Consider the following 19848-nt stretch of genomic DNA (forward strand, 5'->3'; position numbering starts at 1 on the left):
TAATAATAATAATAATAGGCCTAATAATAGGCTACATTTTATTTAAAGGTGCATTTCAAAACACTCAAGGACAATGTAGCAATAATAAAACAAGACACATGAACAGATTGAAAAACAAAAATAAAACAAAACAGAGTTTCAAAAAAAGAAAGAAAGAAAAAGCCATGAATAGGCCTACAACTCTGGTGAGTCTGGTGAGTAGGCCTACATGAAAAGACTATAGGCCTAGAAACTGTATCTTGGGGGCTTGAGTTCAAAGCGTTCCCTGCTGCTTACTCTTTCCAGGCAGGCAATGACGCAAAAGCCTCTTATTCTTTGTATTTTTTTGTCTAAACCTGCAGGCCACTTTTCTGAAAACAATGGAACTAGATATTTTTGTAATCTCCTTACATCAGAAATGATGTAGTAACTGGCCCATTGCTGTAGAAAGTAGAAACACCCCCCTCTAGCGGTGGGAGTGAGAAATTAACTGGAATTACAGTGGGGAAGTTCTTTGCTTTGCAGTGTGTTGTGTATATTTTGGGCCTCGCATTTGGATTTGATTTCATATAGTCTGGCGCTTGGACTACCCATCTACAGACTTCTTTCTGGAATCTGGAAAGGTAATGAGACGTAGTGCTATGTATTACAGCTTTTATTACATGCCCCATAACCACAGTGAATGCATTTTACTAACTGTCGTTGCATCAAGCAACGTTAATTCCAGGGAGCTAAACATAGTTAGCCTTCCAACTATCAGTTTCTGTGAAACAGCAGCTCTGAAGTCGAGGTAGGGATGTTATCTGTCTGGTTCAATGTGCCTTGGACAGCCCGTTGTCACATATAGAAGATACACTGCCCTTGTAGTCGTGCTAAATTGATTGTATTATTGGTCCTTGTGAGACTGTAAATCTGGCAGCTAAGTGGTCAATACATTGTAATTTAAAGCTCCTACGCTAACTGCTATGCTAGCTAACATTAGCTGAGGAAGTGGCAGTGCTAGCTAGCCGTTAGCTTCAGCTAACTAGGATAGCATTCCGACATTGCATAGGTTTTGTTTGGGTTTCGTTTCAGACAGCACGTTTACTTAAACGCTTAGATGTTTCCAGCCATGTACAATATATATCAGAGACCGTTTTTATTTGCTTGCAGTAGATGAGTGAAAGGCGGTTGCTCACCGGTTAAAGTAAATAAAGGCTCAACTCAACTTCACGTCTCTTATTTCCAGCTGGTTGGCTTAGTGCTAGCTTGGTTAGCCAGGAGAGACAGTCCAGTTTCTAACCACATATTAAAGCTATTTTGTTTCAGACATGTCAGGTAAAAGATAAGACACTTTTACATGTCTGAAACAAAAGAACATGAATATTTATATAACCCCAAGACATAATGAACATCATACATCTAGCCTAGTTAACCAGTTAGCATACTGGGCTGTCTTGTAGCTGTCAACTAGGGTTGCCACCTCTGTCTGAAAAAAATCCTGGACATTTCAAACTCAATCGACACTTTGGTCTGTAAACAATGGTATCCTTCATTCCATTGTCCAGGAAAGTATGTGTATATATTTCTTGGACAGGACAGGTCATTAAAATCCTGGACAATCAGGACAATCCTGGACAGATGGCACTTCTGTCAACTGGGCTGTTGGCTAACTGCGTGCAAGAAGAACGACCTCGCTTAGAACTAACCTAGTATTAATCCTGTCAAGGTGCTGCTGACCACTACACAAACCCTCACACAACATAAAATCAGTTCGTTATTTAATGTGTTTTGTGTTTTCGTGTGTGTACTACGATTGCCAGTGTCTTGTGGATGTCAGCTAGGGTGTAATTGTGTCACCTACATGCCAGAAAGCTGGCCACAACCTTTGGCTACGTCAGTCCTGTAAACACACGTCATGTTTATTATTGTGGCGTTTGGGTACATCGCCACTAGTGGCGTTTGTTATCGAAGCGTGATGTGTGTCCTGGGGGGCCATAACGGCGAATGCTATTGAGGGTATGTGGAATAGGGGTGTGTGTGTGTGTGTGTGTGTGTGTGTGTGTGTGTGTGTGTGTGTGTTTGACACTGAACACTGAAACACTACACTCCATGCTGTTGTGGAATCGTGTCTTCTAATTGAGGCTGTAATGTGTTGTGGCCCTCAACTGTTTGCGCAGAAACAACATGCCTTTGCTTTGCAACAGTTTCCGTCATTTACTTGCCATATTTTAAATGAACATATACGTGATGATGGAAAGCATATTGACAAGATGGTTGCAGTGGCCTTGTTAGTTAGTTAACAGTAGTGTTGTTAAGGCTGTTCACTGTGTGTTCTTTTATTAGTCCAGAGGGACATTAAGTCTGACACACACACACACACACACACACACACACACACACACACACACACACTCACACACACACACACACACACACGCACACACCGTATAGCTGTGGGATTATCAGTGTTGCATCTAACCTAGTGGCCAGGTTGAACTGATACACACATAACAGCCATTGACCCACAACTACAACACACTGCTGTGATCTGCTGTGTGTGTGTGTGTGTGTGTGTGTGTGTGTGTGTGTGTGTGTGTGTGTGTGTGTGTGTGTGTGTGTGTGTGTGTGTGTGTGTGTGTGTGTGTCCTGCTCCATTTGGGCTACTAGGGTCAGTGAGGTTTGTCTGGGCTCAGACACTAACTTAGGTCAGGTGGTACAACCTCAGCTAAGGCCCATACATGAATTAGTCAGTATGGTGGTAGATGGTAGCTAATGTACTGCAATGAAAACGCTTCTTAGATAAAACACTAAGACATCAGCAGAATATGGTTGCTCCACCCTGACGTGTGCTGCTACTGAACGTCATGGGGGCAGGGGGGGCAGTGTGTGTGTGAGTGTGTGTGTGTGTGTGTGTGTGTGTGTGTGTGTGTGTGTGTGTGTGTGTGTGTGTGTGTGTGTGTGTGTGTGTGTGTGTTTAAGAGAGAGAGAGAGAGAGAGAACGTTGGAGTGTGCATGTCAACTGATATAAGGCTAATTATTGCTATACTCAAATGTTTGAAGTACGTTTACTGCAATGTGCAAGGATGTGTATTATGTTATGTCAGTGTATATTTTGTATTTGTGTATATGGAAACTGTCAGACAGACTGAATGTCAGAGTGACTTAATGTCCCTCTGGACTAATAAAAGAACACACAGTGAACAGCCTTAACAACACTACAGGGGGGGCAGGGGGGGCAGATGAGGAGGGTGTGATGACATCAGCAGAATATGGTTGCTCAACCCTGACGTGTGCTGCTACTGAACGTCATGGACCCACCAGCTCCCCTGTCACAGCTGTAGCGGAGGGTCGGTGGGCAGCACAGGCAGGCAGGGGGGGCAGGGGGGGGGGGGGGGGGGGGGGGGGGGCAGGCAGGCAGGGGGGCGAGAAGGGTCCAGCTGCAGTAAAACAGTTCCACCCCTAATGCAAGCACGCCCATGGGCGTTCCCGGCATTTGCCGTATTGGCCAATCGTGAAGGGATACTGCATGATGTCATTTTCAAGGCCATTTCCGGATGAAGGCTCCATGTTTTCAAAGATATCCCGTGCAAATTGTTATCTTCCAGAGAAACGTTTCACTGAACATTCCACTGACATAATATTCTCAACAATTTATGTAAGAAAGTGAGATAAATCACACGTTTTCTAATCCCAATATGTATTTTGCTTTGTCTTCCCGTACCTCGGACATTGTAGCCTACTGTTTAGAACTCGTGTCGCTATGCACAGATTTGTCATAACGTATCAGGTCGCCAAAATGCTTTGATTTCAACACAACGTTGACACATTGACAGTAAATACTGTATATATTGCCTAAATATATACTGTCAATGCGTTGGTATTACCTCTCCTAGCTGTGTGTATCGAGGTCACTGTTAACACTGGGTAGGCTATATGATTAAACCACAGATTTATCCTTTCCAAGATATGAACACACCCCGACAAATAATAATTAAAAAACCCTTTTAGGCGAGGTTGTTCACTTGGTAAGACATGATATAGGCTACTTAGAAAAGTTGTACGATGTACATCAGCAACACATTCCCGACTTTTTGAAGTAGGCCTAATGAGTGTCACCTCACCACAGTTATGTGGCCAGCTTGAAAAGAGCAGATATTAATGAAAAAATATGAAATAGTATTTGAAATAGCAATAGGCTATTTGTTTGTTTTATTGGAGAAAACGATTTCTTCATTACCATAGGCCTACCATACTCCATGTCTGTCTATGATTTAGGAGTGACCACACCATTGAAGCTTACCTCTTTATCCAGGAGAGGTTCCAGATTGGCCTGTCTTAATTCAAAGGCCATCAGAAAACAGAGAAAAATGTTCCTACCATCATAACCAGTGTTTGTGCATACATAATCAGGGCCGCTGACAGCTTTGGCTTTGCCCAGGACAAAGTCATCTGAAAGGGCCCCCCACTCAATACATAGACTACATACAATGTAATGAGGACCCATTCCTGGACCCCTCGTCTCACTGGGCCCAGGTCAACGGACCCCTTTGTCCCCCGTCAGCTTCCCTGCATGTAGGCCACATACATTGCTGAAAGAAGTGAACGAAACAGGAATGAAATGTGAATTTATTTCTGTTTACTTTTACACTATGAAGTGTGAACGGTCAACAAGAGAGTTAACACAAAGTTTGAAATTGTGTTTGACCAGTCTCCAATGTGCATTTAACTAATAACTAAAAATAAGGCATTGGCATTAAATATAGACTGATACATACTATAAATACAGACACCCAAACAGTGTGCAATAATAAGATTAACATACTGATGGACAATAAATACACAAACACAGTGGACACACACACACGGCAGGAGGAGTTCATACAGGTGGTGTGAAGATGCTGTATACAAGGTGCAATGAGTAAAGTGTAAGTGGCATGGTGAAAGAAGTGTTCATGGAATATTCTCCCGTGTCCTTGGTTATTCATGTGGTTTTCTTCAGTGCGTTGAGGAGTCTGATGGCTTGTGGAAAGAAGTCGTTTCCCAGTGTGCTTTTGCAGCACCGCATGCTGGGCTAGCGCTTCCCTGATGGTAGTAGGGAGAACAGGTAGGGGTGATCTTATGAGCTTTTCTGCTGTCCTCACCACTCTCTGTACTGCCTTCTAGTCTTCAGCTTGACGGCTGCCATGCCAGACAGAGAGGCTGCTGGTCAGGATGCTCTCAATGACACCCCTGTAGAAGGTGGTGAGTGCCGTTGTGGGGAGGTCGGCTCTTCTCTCATCCTTCGCAGGAAGTGGAGTAGTGTCTGTGCCTTTTTGAGATGGTGGAGCCATGTGGTGCAGTTGGCAGAGGAGGAGCGGCACAGTGGTTGGTGCTGGGTTGATCAGGTTCAGATCCGAAGTTGCTGGTGTCATCAGCCCTCCCTCTGAAAACTGGCTCTGTGCCTGTCAAAAAAGGCATGTTAATGTTATGAATGACAATTAAGACAAAAACAACCAACCCCTATCTACCTACAGAAGGACATGACATGAGCATGTGCATATGCTTGTGCACATGCCCCCCCCACACACTGCTACTGTCTTAAAGTTTGGTGCACGTGCATGCATGCACGCCTATTCTCCCCCCTTTGCCTCAAGTCAAGTGTGCATTTTAGAGGTTGTCCTCACCTGCACATGTGTGAAGAGCAGGAAGATTGGAGGTTGAGGATGAAGAGGCAGGGCAGGAGGTTCTCCTTGTGAGCGGCCCTGGTCCTGATGCTGATTGCCCATCACCACGCTGTGGCTCATCAAACCCATTACCGGCATATCAATGCTGAACAGGAACGACTGCTTCCATCTGCACGCATGCACACAAACAAACACACACACACACACACACACACACACACACACACACACACACACACACACACACACACACACACACACACACACACACACACACACACACACACACGAGAGGGATACATAGAATACACTACATAAAAATCACACCCATCATTTTAATGCAGAACACCAGGCTGAAGAGATACACAGCTTCTGGCCTGTGCAGGGATCACTACAGTGCCAGTGTTTTGTATTATCCTCTATCCACATTTTTTTTCAATAAATAAACACAGCACAGAAAGGAATTACTATATGAAATACTTATTGGTCTAGTGCAGAACAAAACAGATTCAGTGTTTTACTCACCACTGTGTGCAAGTTTCTGTGTTCAGCTCAGGTGGAAGCCTCCATCACAACATGTTGATACTGACATTAACCATCCTTCAGAAAACTGCCTCTGCCTGTCAGAAATAGCAAAATAATGTTAACACAACAAGGTAGTATCTTAAAAATATCCTTAACCAAAGACAGACAGACACACACTGCCACTGTCTTGGTTCTAGGACACACACACGCCCTTTAAGGGTCACATCACATGTAATGGCCGGGTTCTCACTCACTCACTCCTTTTCTCCTACTTTTGCCTCAGACAATGCAGTGAGTTTTTAAAAAATTGGCCTTACCTGCACATGTGTGAAGGACAGGAAGGGAGGTTGAGGATGGAGCTGCCAGTCAGGAGGTCCAGAGCTGTCCTGGTCCATCACGTCACATCATGTGGATCATCAACCCCAACCCCAACTTCTTATATCTGCGTGAACACATTCACGAACACTCACACACACACACACACACACACACACACACACACACACACACACACACACACACACACACACACACAATAGGCGAGATACAGGTTATATGGCACATTAGGAGGCATGGGTATTGTTGCACTCTAGATGTTTAGAAATAAGTAGGTGCGTGGACCCAAAAAGTAGAGTTCAATGTGGGAGTAGTACACTAAATAAGACACTGAGGTCAAGTCACTGCTCTCTGATGGCAGCAACCTGAAACATCTGCTCTACTCTGCTCTGAGAAAAATAAAACAAAAAATCTGCTTGTGCTTGACCTTAGTGTCTTATTTAGTGTGTGAACCTGCTCCCACATTGAACTATATGGCACATTTAAAATCAGACCCAATGACAAGTCAAGTCAATGAACCGACCATTACATTAAAATAACAGACTAAACAGTCTTTGGATGATTGAAGAGGCAGGAGAGATGAGGGGCCTCGATCCAGTAGCATTTATTTACTTCCCAATCTGCTCGTTAGCACCTGTTAACTTCATAACGATCGCGGACATTAATGGCGCTAATGTACATACTTTGAGCGAAAATTACAACGAAAATATCAACACAAACGTAACAGAATATCTTTCCATCAAAGATCAATAAAGTAGCAGAGAAATTAAAGTACAGAAACATCATTAAATAGTTTGTGACACGGAGGGAAAAAAACACAGCTTACCCCTTGCCAATCTACCCGAAGTGAGGAAGAGTTCCGGGTGCCACACCAATTAACGCCCCATCAGAAACAATAGGTAACGATAAACCCATCCCAAGTGGTATCTACATTAGCCCATATATTTTGAGAAGTTCACTAAGAGAAAATATAAAGGTTTATTTTTAGCACTACTACATCAAGTCGGTTTTATTTACAATTTCTTTACATGCACTGGTCAAGAATTGAAATTACGTTTAACACCAGGTTGAACAAATATGACACCTCCGACTTTCTGTTCGCACTCCGACTAAGTCAACTCGTAAAGTAACCGTTATGTATATTCATGCATTTTATTCGAAATCTTACCGACAGTTGAGTGATCGCTGCAGCGAAATCCATCCAGCGAAATCCATCCAGTCGTTTTAATAAGTCCCGCGCGGCGCTTACAAGTGTTGTCATTCGGCAGCATGTCACTGACTTCAGAAGAAACTTGAACAGCCAAAGGGGCGTTACTGTGAGGGCGGTCTAGTAAGGAGGAATGGGCGTAGCGGTATTAGCTGGACAAGACGCAGCTGGACCATATTGAGTGGGGGAGGCAGGCAGGCAGGCAGGGGGGCAGATGAGGGGGGTGTGATGACTGAGAGTGTGTGTCGTGATCGTCATGTCGTGTAGATTTGAGACCTGTGGCTCTGCCCTATATATACAGTGGCCTCACCTGGTCTATAGCTGGGTCATTCCATGTCAATTCACACGCCTTCCCCACATGACCCTCTCCGATTTACCCGACATCTCACATACAGGTACCTTTTGATGTCAATTGAAAGAATACCAAGTATTAGCACCCTACGTCCAACGGTTGCGGAGATGAAGCCCTCCAAAGTCGGGGTGCCATGCCCACTTTTCAAGCCTGTGAATTGCATACAAAATTTACAAGCAGATTTTGACACCTCTGGTTTTAGTTTGAAGGAAGATACAGGCCTACAAATCACCATGGCCCCTCAATATGACCCTGTCTACCAGATGATGTACTTACAAATGGCATGCCTTGATTATTTTTGGCTGTGTGTGTGTGTGTGTGTGTGTGCGTGCGTGCGTGCGTGCGTGTCTCTCTCTCTCTGCTCCAGATGAACAGCAGTGCCAGTAAGAGGGCGCCCACCACAGCAACCCAGCGGCTCAAGCAGGACTACCTGCGCATCAAGAAGGACCCCGTGCCTTACATCTGCGCAGAACCCCTCCCCTCCAACATTCTAGAATGGTACAGTATAGAACACAACCCCTTCCCTCCAACATTCTAGAATGGTACAGTATAGAACACAACCCCTTCCCTCCAACATTCTAGAATGGTACGGTATGGAGCACAACCCCTTCCCTCCAGCATTCTAGAATGGTACAGTATAGAACACAACCCCTTCCCTCCAGCATTCTAGAATGGTACGGTATAGAACACAACCCCTTCCCTCCAACATTCTAGAATGGTACAGTATGGAGCACAACCCCTTCCCTCCAGCATTCTAGAATGGTACAGTATAGAACACAACCCCTTCCCTCCAACATTCTAGAATGGTACGGTATAGAACACAACCTCTTCCCTCTAACATTCTAGAATGGTACAGTAACACCCCAGGATACGTTACGATACGATGCGATTCGATTGGCGGCTGTAGGATTGCTGCATCAATACTTATCGATTATTATTTCCCCCCTTAATTGGAGTATATTGTAGAGCAGTAGAGGGTATAGCTTGTCTCTCTCCTGACTAGTCTACTGTGGTCTAGGGCAGTGGTTCTTAACCTGGGGTGCGGGCACCCCCTCGGGGTGCGCGCAGAGATTTCAAGGGGTGCTGAGCTTGTTGTGTTGAGCTTGTTGTGACCAAAATTTGTTAGTGAACATTATATTTTGGCCATATCAAAACCATTTGTCATTAATGTCTCAAGCAAGAATCTCAAGAAGAAGAATGTCTCATGTAGAAGTTTGGGTTGGGGTGTGCGGCTTGTCTTGGGCACAGGTAAGGAGGTGCATTAAGGAGAAAAGGTTAAGAACCGCTGACCTAGGGCTCAGTTTTCACCTGCAAGTGTTGCTGTGCAAGCGGTGCCCGTATGAGCAAGTGCACATGCTTTAGCCTTGTGTGTGTGTGTGTGTGTGTGTGTGTGTGTGTGTGTGTGTGTGTGTGTGTGTGTGTGTGTGTGTGTGTGTGTGTACGCGCCTCCTCAGCCTCTCTTGAATGTGTGTGTGTGTGTGTGTGTGTGTGTGTGTGTGTGTGGCCTGTGGCAGGTTCTCAGCCTCTTGCAGATGATTTAATCAGCTAATCTGCTGTTGTGTAAAGCGAAATAATAATGTGTCAATAAGCAGCTAGCCTGCAGTAATGCACCCCCCACCCCCTCTCTCACACACACACACACACACACACACACACACTCACACTCACACTCACACTCACACTCACACTCACACTCTCACACACACACACACTATACAGTTAGGCTGAAGTAATGCCACACACACACACACACACACACACTCACACTCTCACACACACACACTATACAGTTAGGCTGAAGTAATGCCACACACACACACACACACACTCCCAATACTGTTAGACTGGAGTAATGCCACACACACACACACACACTGTAATTGGAGTGTGTGCCTAGAATGCTGTTCCCTACTGCTGCTATCTCCTCTTAACTCACCCGTGCATCTTATTGTTATTTCAGGCATCATGTGTGTGTGTGTGTGTGTGTGTGTGTGTGTGTGTGTGTGTGTGTGTGTGTGTGTGTGTGTGTGTGTGTGTGTGTGTGTGTGTGTGTGTGTGTGTGTGCGCGCATCTTATTGTTATTTCAGGCATCATGTCGTCATGCATCTTATTGTTATTTCAGGCATCATGTCGTCATGCGATTGGTGTCTCACTAGAGCTGTAACGATATTGTATCGAACCGAGAACCACGATACTGTATCGTGATGCAAGAAGGCAGTATCGTGATACTGTATCGTGATACAAGAAGGCAGTATCGTGATACTGTATCGTGATACAAGAAGGCAGTATCGTGATACTGTATCGTGTTGCAAGAAGGCAGTATCGTGATACTGTATCGTGATACAAGAAGGCAGTATCGTGATACTGTATCGTGTTGCAAGAAGGCAGTATCGTGATACTGTATCGTGATACAAGAAGGCAGTATCGTGATACTGTATCGTGATACAAGAAGGCAGTATCGTGATACTGTATCGTGATACAAGAAGGCAGTATCGTGATACTGTATCGTGATACAAGAAGGCAGTATCGTGATACTGTATCGTGATACAAGAAGGCAGTATCGTGATACTGTATCGTGTTGCAAGAAGGCAGTATCGTGATACTGTATCGTGTTGCAAGAAGGCAGTATCGTGATACTGTATCGTGTTGCAAGAAGGCAGTATCGTGATACTGTATCGTGTTGCAAGAAGGCAGTATCGTGATACTGTATCGTGTTGCAAGAAGGCAGTATCGTGATACTGTATCGTGTTGCAAGAAGGCAGTATCGTGATACTGTATCGTGTTGCAAGAAGGCAGTATCGTGATACTGTATCGTGTTGCAAGAAGGAAGTATCGTGATGCGCCCTTTCAAAGTTCTGTTTCCCTTCAGACCAGAAAACTACCACATGATATGATGTGATGGTGCCTCCAAGCTTAAAATCATCATTATTATATCTTGTAACTTATTCTACCCATAAACTATAAAAAAATTATTTCATAATGTTAGCAAATGTGAAATCGTGGAGTGTATCGAACCGTAGATCAAAAATCGTAATGCGAACCGAATCGTGAGTTGAGTGCATCGTTACAGCCCTACGTCTTACTGTTGTTACAGCCCTACGTCTTACTGTTGTTACAGCCCTACGTCTTACTGTTGTTACAGCCCTACGTCTTACTGTTGTCATCGTTACAGCCCTACGTCTTACTGTTGTGTCCTCTGTTGTTACAGCCCTACGTCTTACTGTTGTGTCCTCTGTTGTTTCAGCCCTACGTCTTACTGTTGTGTCCTCTGTTGTTACAGCCCTACGTCTTACTGTTGTTACAGCCCTACGTCTTACTGTTGTGTCTCCTGTTGTTACAGCCCTACGTCTTACTGTTGTTACAACCCTACGTCTTACTGTTGTGTCTCCTGTTGTTACAGCCCTACGTCTTACTGTTGTTACAGCCCTACGTCTTACTGTTGTTACAGCCCTACGTCTTACTGTTGTCATCGTTACAGCCCTACGTCTTACTGTTGTGTCCTCTGTTGTTTCAGGCATTATGTGGTCCGAGGGCCGGAGAAGACCCCCTATGAAGGTAACGCACATATTTCATTAGTTTAATATTAATATTGTGTAGTAAAACTGATATTTTATATTACCATAACTATTAATATTGTGTGTGTGCGTGTGCGTGTGTGTGTGCGTGCGTGCATGCGTGTGTGTGCGTGTACGTGTGTGCTTGTGTGTGCGTGTGTGTGTGCAGGTGGCTACTACCACGGGAAGCTGATCTTCCCTCGAGAGTTTCCCTTCAAGCCTCCGAGCATTTACATGATCACGCCAAACGGACGATTCAAATGCAACACGCGGTAATCACATACTGTATCATCCTATATAACACACCACCACACGGTAATCATATACTATAGCACCCTATATAACACAACACCACACGGTAATCACAGACTATAGCACCCTATATAACACAACACCACACGGTAATCACATACTATACCATCCTAGACAACGCAACACCACACGGTAATCATGTACCATAGCACCCTAGACAACACAACACCACACGGTAGTCACATACTATATCAGCCTAGACAACACAACACCACACAGTAATCATATACTATAGCATCCTATATAACACAACACCACACAGTAATCATATACTATAGCATCCTATATAACACAACACCACACGGGAATCATATACTATAGCATCCTAGACAACACAACACCACACGGTAATCATATACCATACCATCCTAGACTACACAACACCACACAGGAATCACATACTATAGCAGCCTATATAACACAACACCACACGGTAATCATGTACCATAGCATCCTATATAACACAACACCACACGGTAATTATGTACCATACCATCCTAGACAACACAACACCACACGGTAATCATATACTATAGCACCCTATATAACACAACACCACACGGTAATCACATACTATACCATCCTATATAACACAACACCACACGGTAATCACATACTGTACCACCCTATAGAACACAACACCACGCGGTAATCATATACTATAGCATCCTATAGAAAACAACACCACACGGTAATCACATACTGTAGCACCCTATATAACACAACACCACACGGTAATCACAGACTATACCATCCTAGACTACACAACACCACACGGTAATCACATACTATACCACCGTATATAACACAACACCACACGGTAGTCACATACTGTACCATCCTATATAACACAACACCACACGGTAATCACATACTGTAGCACCCTATATAACACAACACCACACGGTAATCACATACTGTACCATCCTATATAACACAACACCACACGGTAATCACATACTATACCATCCTATATAACACAACACCACACGGTAATCATATACCATACCTGCCGACCATTACGCATTTTGTGTAGCAGATACGGATTTTGACATCAAACTACGGCGCTGTCACTTCAAAATACGAGAAAAACCAATAGCAAAGTGTGTTCATGGGCCCTTATAAATTGCTCTGTAGACTTGCAACCAGACAGAGCCGTAGACATGGCTCTGCTTGCAATTGTCTCGCGCTGGCCTTTGCATTGGCCAGCAACGTGTGGGGGGGAATATTGACCAATCAGAGCGCTAGTTTGGATGTCTTCATTTGTTATGCTGCGCTCCTCTCGAGCCTAGGCATCAGCTGCGTGCCGACAGAAAGTTTGCTTCGAAATCTAATCACACAAGCAGAGAGACTGGTTAATGTAGGCCTAGCCTACTCCTATAATCTCTGAAACAAGTGCCCTCCTCCTGTCATCATGTATTATCCATCTTGGTACTGTCGCTGTAGTTTTACAAGTGAGCACCGTCAAAATCACCGTTTCAAAGGTAAATGGACTTTGAGAAAGGTAGCCTGTGGGAATAGTGAATTGCGTCCAGTTGCTAAATCCCTAAATTTATGAAAATAAATAAAGGCCGAGGTCTGTCGTAATGATTCACCCAATGTTTCGCCGTATTTGACGGCAATATGTTGTTGCTTGTTTTGATATTGGACCGAAACGAGATTACTCCCGAATGAGAAAATGTGTCGATGACCGCGCTATAAATTAGCAGATTAGCAGCAAACTAAATTCGGTTTCCCTTTGCGCCGGATCATTTTAACTCGGGGAAATAAAGCAATAGTTCTAACGGTTGTGCTCGGAGTAGGTCTACATCCGTAACCTACCATGACACCGGAATACTGTTCCCCCCCTGAGTCATGGCCCATTCTGAATAGGTGTAACAGGCGTCATACCAAATATGCATCACTCCACGACTACTATCCGTAATCACGTATGGTAATCTATTAATAAAATCAATTATCCTATCATCATATATATGCCGAACAGTGAACAATAGCCAACTCATGACGGCAGATGAGGGTAGATAGGCCTACTATTATGCAGAGAAGTGAAAAAAGAAGCGATGCCCCTCAAGTACTGTGCAAGTTCCAAGCGCATTGGCCATAAGCCCCCGTCCCTCAGTAGAGCCACTACATGACGCATTTTGCACTGAATGAATACTGAAAGTGTGATTTTGATGTTAGCCCCCAAGGTAATAATATTAACCTGATATTATCCTAGCTTAGATAACACTTGTCTTTATCTTTTTCTCTACTGCTGATGCTTCTTCACAGTAGGTGACAACATCACCATTTATTAGTATTGGGGGAGATGATGTAAGAATCATTACAATTCAACTTTTTGTTAGGCATTTCAGTGATTTTTATGATCAAATTATACATTTTCCTACATTTACCTTCTACAGCCAAAAAAATAATCAGCAAATGCTTCAATTTCATACTCAATTCCAGCTCCTTAACACCCCCCAAGTGACCAAATGCTCTGTTTGGCTGGTACATAGGATAACTTAATAGCCACTTAGGCCTACTGGCCAGACTGGTGGTATGTTTGACTAGTAAGATTAACAACAATATTGGCTGGTGATCAGTAAAGTTAATTTAGAGGCCTGAATTCCAGCACACTATATCATAGAATTTTATTGGTGTTATGGTGTGAAACAAACAAAAAAATCTTTCATGAAAGTTTAATAAATTATGGTAGTTCAAAGTACTGTGAAGAGCAAGATAAACTATTTGCCAGATACATGGGATGTTAGGCTAAAATGCATTAAAATGCAGGAAATTGCATCTAAGAAAAGCATTTTTTTTCTGGGGGAGGACCCCCCTGCCTGAATGAAGTGTCTCATATCTTCCCTGTTGACATTTGGCAACCCTAGGTGTAGGGCAGACTATGCAAAACAAAGTAGCCTCTCAGATGGGCCCGCCGGCGACCCCATTGCTTTGCCATGCCAAGTTGTTGCGCCGTGAATTGCCGCGCCGCGATAAGTTGCTACTCAATTTTTTTTTCAAAGGTTGGCAGGTATGATATACTATACCATCCTAGACAACACAACACCACACGGTAATCATATACTGTAGCACCCTATATAACACAACACCACACGGTAATCATGTACCATAGCACCCTATATAACACAACACCACACGGTAATCACATACTGTAGCACCCTATATAACACAACACCACACGGTAATCACATACTATACCATCCTATATAACACAACACCACACGGTAACATATACTATAGCACCCTATATAACACAACACCACACGGTAATCACATACTATACCACCCTATAGAACACAACACCACACGGTAATCATGTACTATACCATCCTATATAACACAACACCACACGGTAATCATATACTATAGCATCCTATATAACACAACACCACACGGTAATCGCATACTATAGCATCCTATATAACACAACACCACACGGTAATCACATACTATAGCATCCTATATAACACAACACCACACAATACTATACCAGGGGCGCCCAACCTTTTTTTTTAACCGAGATCTTCTTTTGGAGTTGATGGTCTGTCGCGATCTACCAAGTCTTCTGGTGATATTAATTACTGTGTGTGTGTGTGTGTGTGTGTGTGTGTGTGTGTGTGTGTGTGTGTGTGTGTGTGTGTGTGTGTGTGTGTGTGTAGGTTGTGTCTGTCCATCACTGACTTCCATCCGGACACGTGGAATCCGGCCTGGTCCGTCTCCACCATCCTCACGGGACTCCTGAGCTTCATGGTGGAGAAGGGACCCACACTAGGGAGCATAGAGACCTCAGACTACACGGTAATGTACTGTAATATAATATAATATAGAGACATCAGACTGTAATATAATATAATATAGAGACATCAGACTGCACGGTAATGTACTGTAATATAATATAATATAATATAGAGACATCAGACTACACGGTAATGTACTGTAATATACTGTAATATAATATAGAGACATCAGACTACACGGTAATGTACTGTAATATACTGTAATATAATATAGAGACATCAGATTACACGGTAATATACTGTAATATAATATAATATAATATAATATAATATAGTATAATATAATATAGAGACATCAGACTACACGGTAATGTACTGTAATATAATATAGAGACATCAGACTACACGGTAATGTACTGTAATATAATATAATATAATATAATATAATATAATATAGAGACCTCAGACTACACGGTAATGTACTGTAATATAATATAATATAGAGACATCAGACTGCACGGTAATGTACTGTAATATAATATAGTATAATATAATATAATATAATATAATATAGAGACATCAGACTACACGGTAATGTACTGTAATATAATATAGTATAACATAACATAATATAACATAATATAATGTAATATAATATAATATAATATAATATAGAGACATCAGACTACACGGTAATGTACTGTAATATAGTGCAATATAATATAGAGACATCAGACTACACGGTAATGTACTGTAATATAATATAATATAATATAGAGACATCAGACTACACGGTAATGTACTGTAATATAATATAATATAATATAGAGACATCAGACTACACGGTAATGTACTGTAATATACTGTAATATAATATAGAGACATCAGACTACACGGTAATGTACTGTAATATACTGTAATATAATATAGAGACATCAGATTACACGGTAATATACTGTAATATAATATAATATAATATAATATAATATAGTATAATATAATATAGACATCAGACTACACGGTAATGTACTGTAATATAATATAGAGACATCAGACTACACGGTAATGTACTGTAATATAATATAATATAATATAATATAATATAATATAATATAGAGACCTCAGACTACACGGTAATGTACTGTAATATAATATAATATAGAGACATCAGACTGCACGGTAATGTACTGTAATATAATATAATATAATATAATATAATATAATATAGAGACATCAGACTACACGGTAATGTACTGTAATATAATATAGTATAACATAACATAATATAACATAATATAATGTAATATAATATAATATAATATAATATAGAGACATCAGACTACACGGTAATATACTGTAATATAATATAGTATAACATAACATAATATAACATAATATAATGTAATATAATATAATATAATATAATATAGAGACCTCAGACTACACGGTAATATACTGTAATATGTAATACTGTAATAGTTCATATAATGTATTATAATAATAAAGACTCCTGAGCTTCATGGTGGAGAAGGGACCCACACTGGGGAGCATAGAGACCTCAGACTACACGGTAATATACTGTAATATAATATAATATAATATAGAGACATCAGACTACACGGTAATGTACTGTAATATAATATAATATAATATAGAGACATCAGACTACACGGTAATGTACTGTAATATACTGTAATATAATATAGAGACATCAGATTACACGGTAATATACTGTAATATAATATAATATAATATAATATAGTATAATATAATATAGAGACATCAGACTACACGGTAATGTACTGTAATATAATATAGAGACATCAGACTACACGGTAATGTACTGTAATATAATATAATATAATATAATATAATATAATATAATATAGAGACCTCAGACTACACGGTAATGTACTGTAATATAATATAATATAGAGACATCAGACTGCACGGTAATGTACTGTAATATAATATAATATAATATAATATAATATAATATAATATAGAGACATCAGACTACACGGTAATGTACTGTAATATAATATAGTATAACATAACATAATATAACATAATATAATGTAATATAATATAATATAATATAATATAGAGACATCAGACTACACGGTAATATACTGTAATATAATATAGTATAACATAACATAATATAACATAATATAATGTAATATAATATAATATAATATAGAGACATCAGACTACACGGTAATATACTGTAATATGTAATATGTAATACTGTAATAGTTAATATAATATAATAAAGACTCCCCAGCTTCATGGTGGAGAAGGGATCCACACTGGACAGCATAGAGACATCAGACTACAGCAGGGGTGGGGAACCTTTTTCATTCGAAGGGCAACTTCAGATTGCTCCAAGGGCTGTAACAGTGCTCCAAGGGCCATACTATGAACACAAACCAGGATTTCCCCCCTGCACTTTAGGCCTGTATTGAAGATGATTTCCCCCTGCACTTTAGGCCTGTATTGAAGATGATTTCCCCCTGCACTTTAGGCCTGTATTGAAGAGGATTTTCACCCTGCACTTTAGGCCTGTATTGAAGATGATTTCCCCCTGCACTTTAGGCCTGTATTGAAGGCAGCCACCTTTACAACAGACCCCACCTTCTCTAGGTCCCCTGAATATAACTTAATTGTATTGCAAATGGAATTTCTAAGACTCCGTTACAAAATATGTCATTATTTTAATGCTATGCAGCTACATATGAAACATGTCGAGGGCCGGATAAAACGGCTTCAAGGGCCGCAAATGGTCCTCGAAACATATGTTCCCCACCCCTGGACTACACGGTAAAATACTGTAAATTTGATGCAGCCGCGGAAAAAAACAGAGAAACTACCTCGAAATGGTCAGTTTTTCTGATATTACTAAATTATGTTCACTATATATAACAGCATAACCGTATAATAATAATGCTTCTTTAACTTAGGAAGAGTTCAGAAATCAGTATTTGGTGGAATAAGCTTCTGCTTTTTAATCACAGCTTTCATGCGTTTCGTTATGCTGGGCTGCAGCATCAAGACATCCCACTAGACAGTAATATACTGTTATAGAATACACACGCTGGCCTTTCAAGACATCCCACTAGACTGTAATATACTGATATAGAATACACACGCTGGCCTTTCAAGACATCCCAGTAGACTGTAATGTACTGTTATATATGGAATACACACGCTGGCCTTTCAAGACATCCCAGTAGACTGTAATGTACTGTTATATATGGAATACACACGCTGGCCTTTCAAGACATCCCAGTAGACTGTAATGTACTGTTTTGTATGGAATACACACGCTGGCCTTTCAAGACATCCCACTAGACTGGAATATACTGTTATAGAATACACACGCTGGCCTTTCAAGACATCCCTCTAGACTGAAATATACTGTTATAGAATACACACGCTGGCCTTTCAAGACATCCCAGTAGACTGAAATATACTGTTTTATATAGAATACACACGCTGGCCTTTCAAGACATCCCTCTAGACTGCAATATACTGTTATAGAATACACACGCTGCAGCATCAAGACATCCCAAATTGCGAACGGGTCTACAGGGCTGGTCCAGGACTATAGACTGAAATATACTGTTATATGTGGAATACACACGCTGGCCTTTCAAGACATCCCTCTAGACTGAAATCGCTGGCCTTTCAAGTAATATACTGTTATATATAGAATACACATGCTGGCCTTTCAAGACATCCCACTACACTGTAATATACTGATCTAGAATACACACGCTGGCCTTTCAAGACATCTGTAATATACTGTTATATATAGAATACACACGCTGGCCTTTCAAGACATCTGTAATATACTGATATAGAATACACACGCTGGCCTTTCAAGACATCTGTAATATACTGTTATATATAGAATACACACGCTGGCCTTTCAAGACATCTGTAATATACTGATATAGAATACACACGCTGGCCTTTCAAGACATCTGTAATATACTGATATAGAATACACACGCTGGCCTTTCAAGACATCCCACTATACTGTAATATACTGTTATAGAATACACACGCTGGCCTTTCAAGACATCTGTAATATACTGTTTTATATAGAATACACACGCTGGCCTTTCAAGACATCCCACTCAACTGTAATATACTGATATAGAATACACACGCTGGCCTTTCAAGACAT

General features: G+C 41.3%; 1 protein-coding gene and 1 long non-coding RNA gene across 2 annotated transcripts in view; one reads left to right on the forward strand and one right to left on the reverse strand.

Moving 5' to 3' along the window:
- The first annotated feature begins 483 nt into the window (after positions 1-483).
- The window catches only part of LOC134443876 (ubiquitin-conjugating enzyme E2 J2-like), a 22595-nt gene continuing 3230 nt past the window's right edge, over positions 484-19848 (forward strand). Inside the window, exons 1-5 of the mRNA XM_063193407.1 lie at positions 484-602; positions 8412-8542; positions 11559-11599; positions 11768-11870; positions 15576-15714. Coding sequence (XP_063049477.1) covers positions 8412-8542; positions 11559-11599; positions 11768-11870; positions 15576-15714 — 414 coding nt within the window. The 5' untranslated portion in view covers positions 484-602. The remainder of the gene's footprint in view (positions 603-8411; positions 8543-11558; positions 11600-11767; positions 11871-15575; positions 15715-19848) is intronic.
- Positions 4576-7756, reverse strand: LOC134443878 (uncharacterized). The gene is made up of 5 exons (XR_010033757.1): positions 7654-7756; positions 6467-7443; positions 6150-6244; positions 5625-5793; positions 4576-5402 (listed from the first exon to the last, which is right to left on the reverse strand). It is a non-coding gene; the product is annotated as an uncharacterized LOC134443878 (long non-coding RNA).

This window comes from Engraulis encrasicolus, unplaced genomic scaffold (genome assembly GCF_034702125.1).
Source record: "Engraulis encrasicolus isolate BLACKSEA-1 unplaced genomic scaffold, IST_EnEncr_1.0 scaffold_37_np1212, whole genome shotgun sequence".
Classification (NCBI taxonomy): Eukaryota; Metazoa; Chordata; class Actinopteri; order Clupeiformes; family Engraulidae; genus Engraulis; species Engraulis encrasicolus.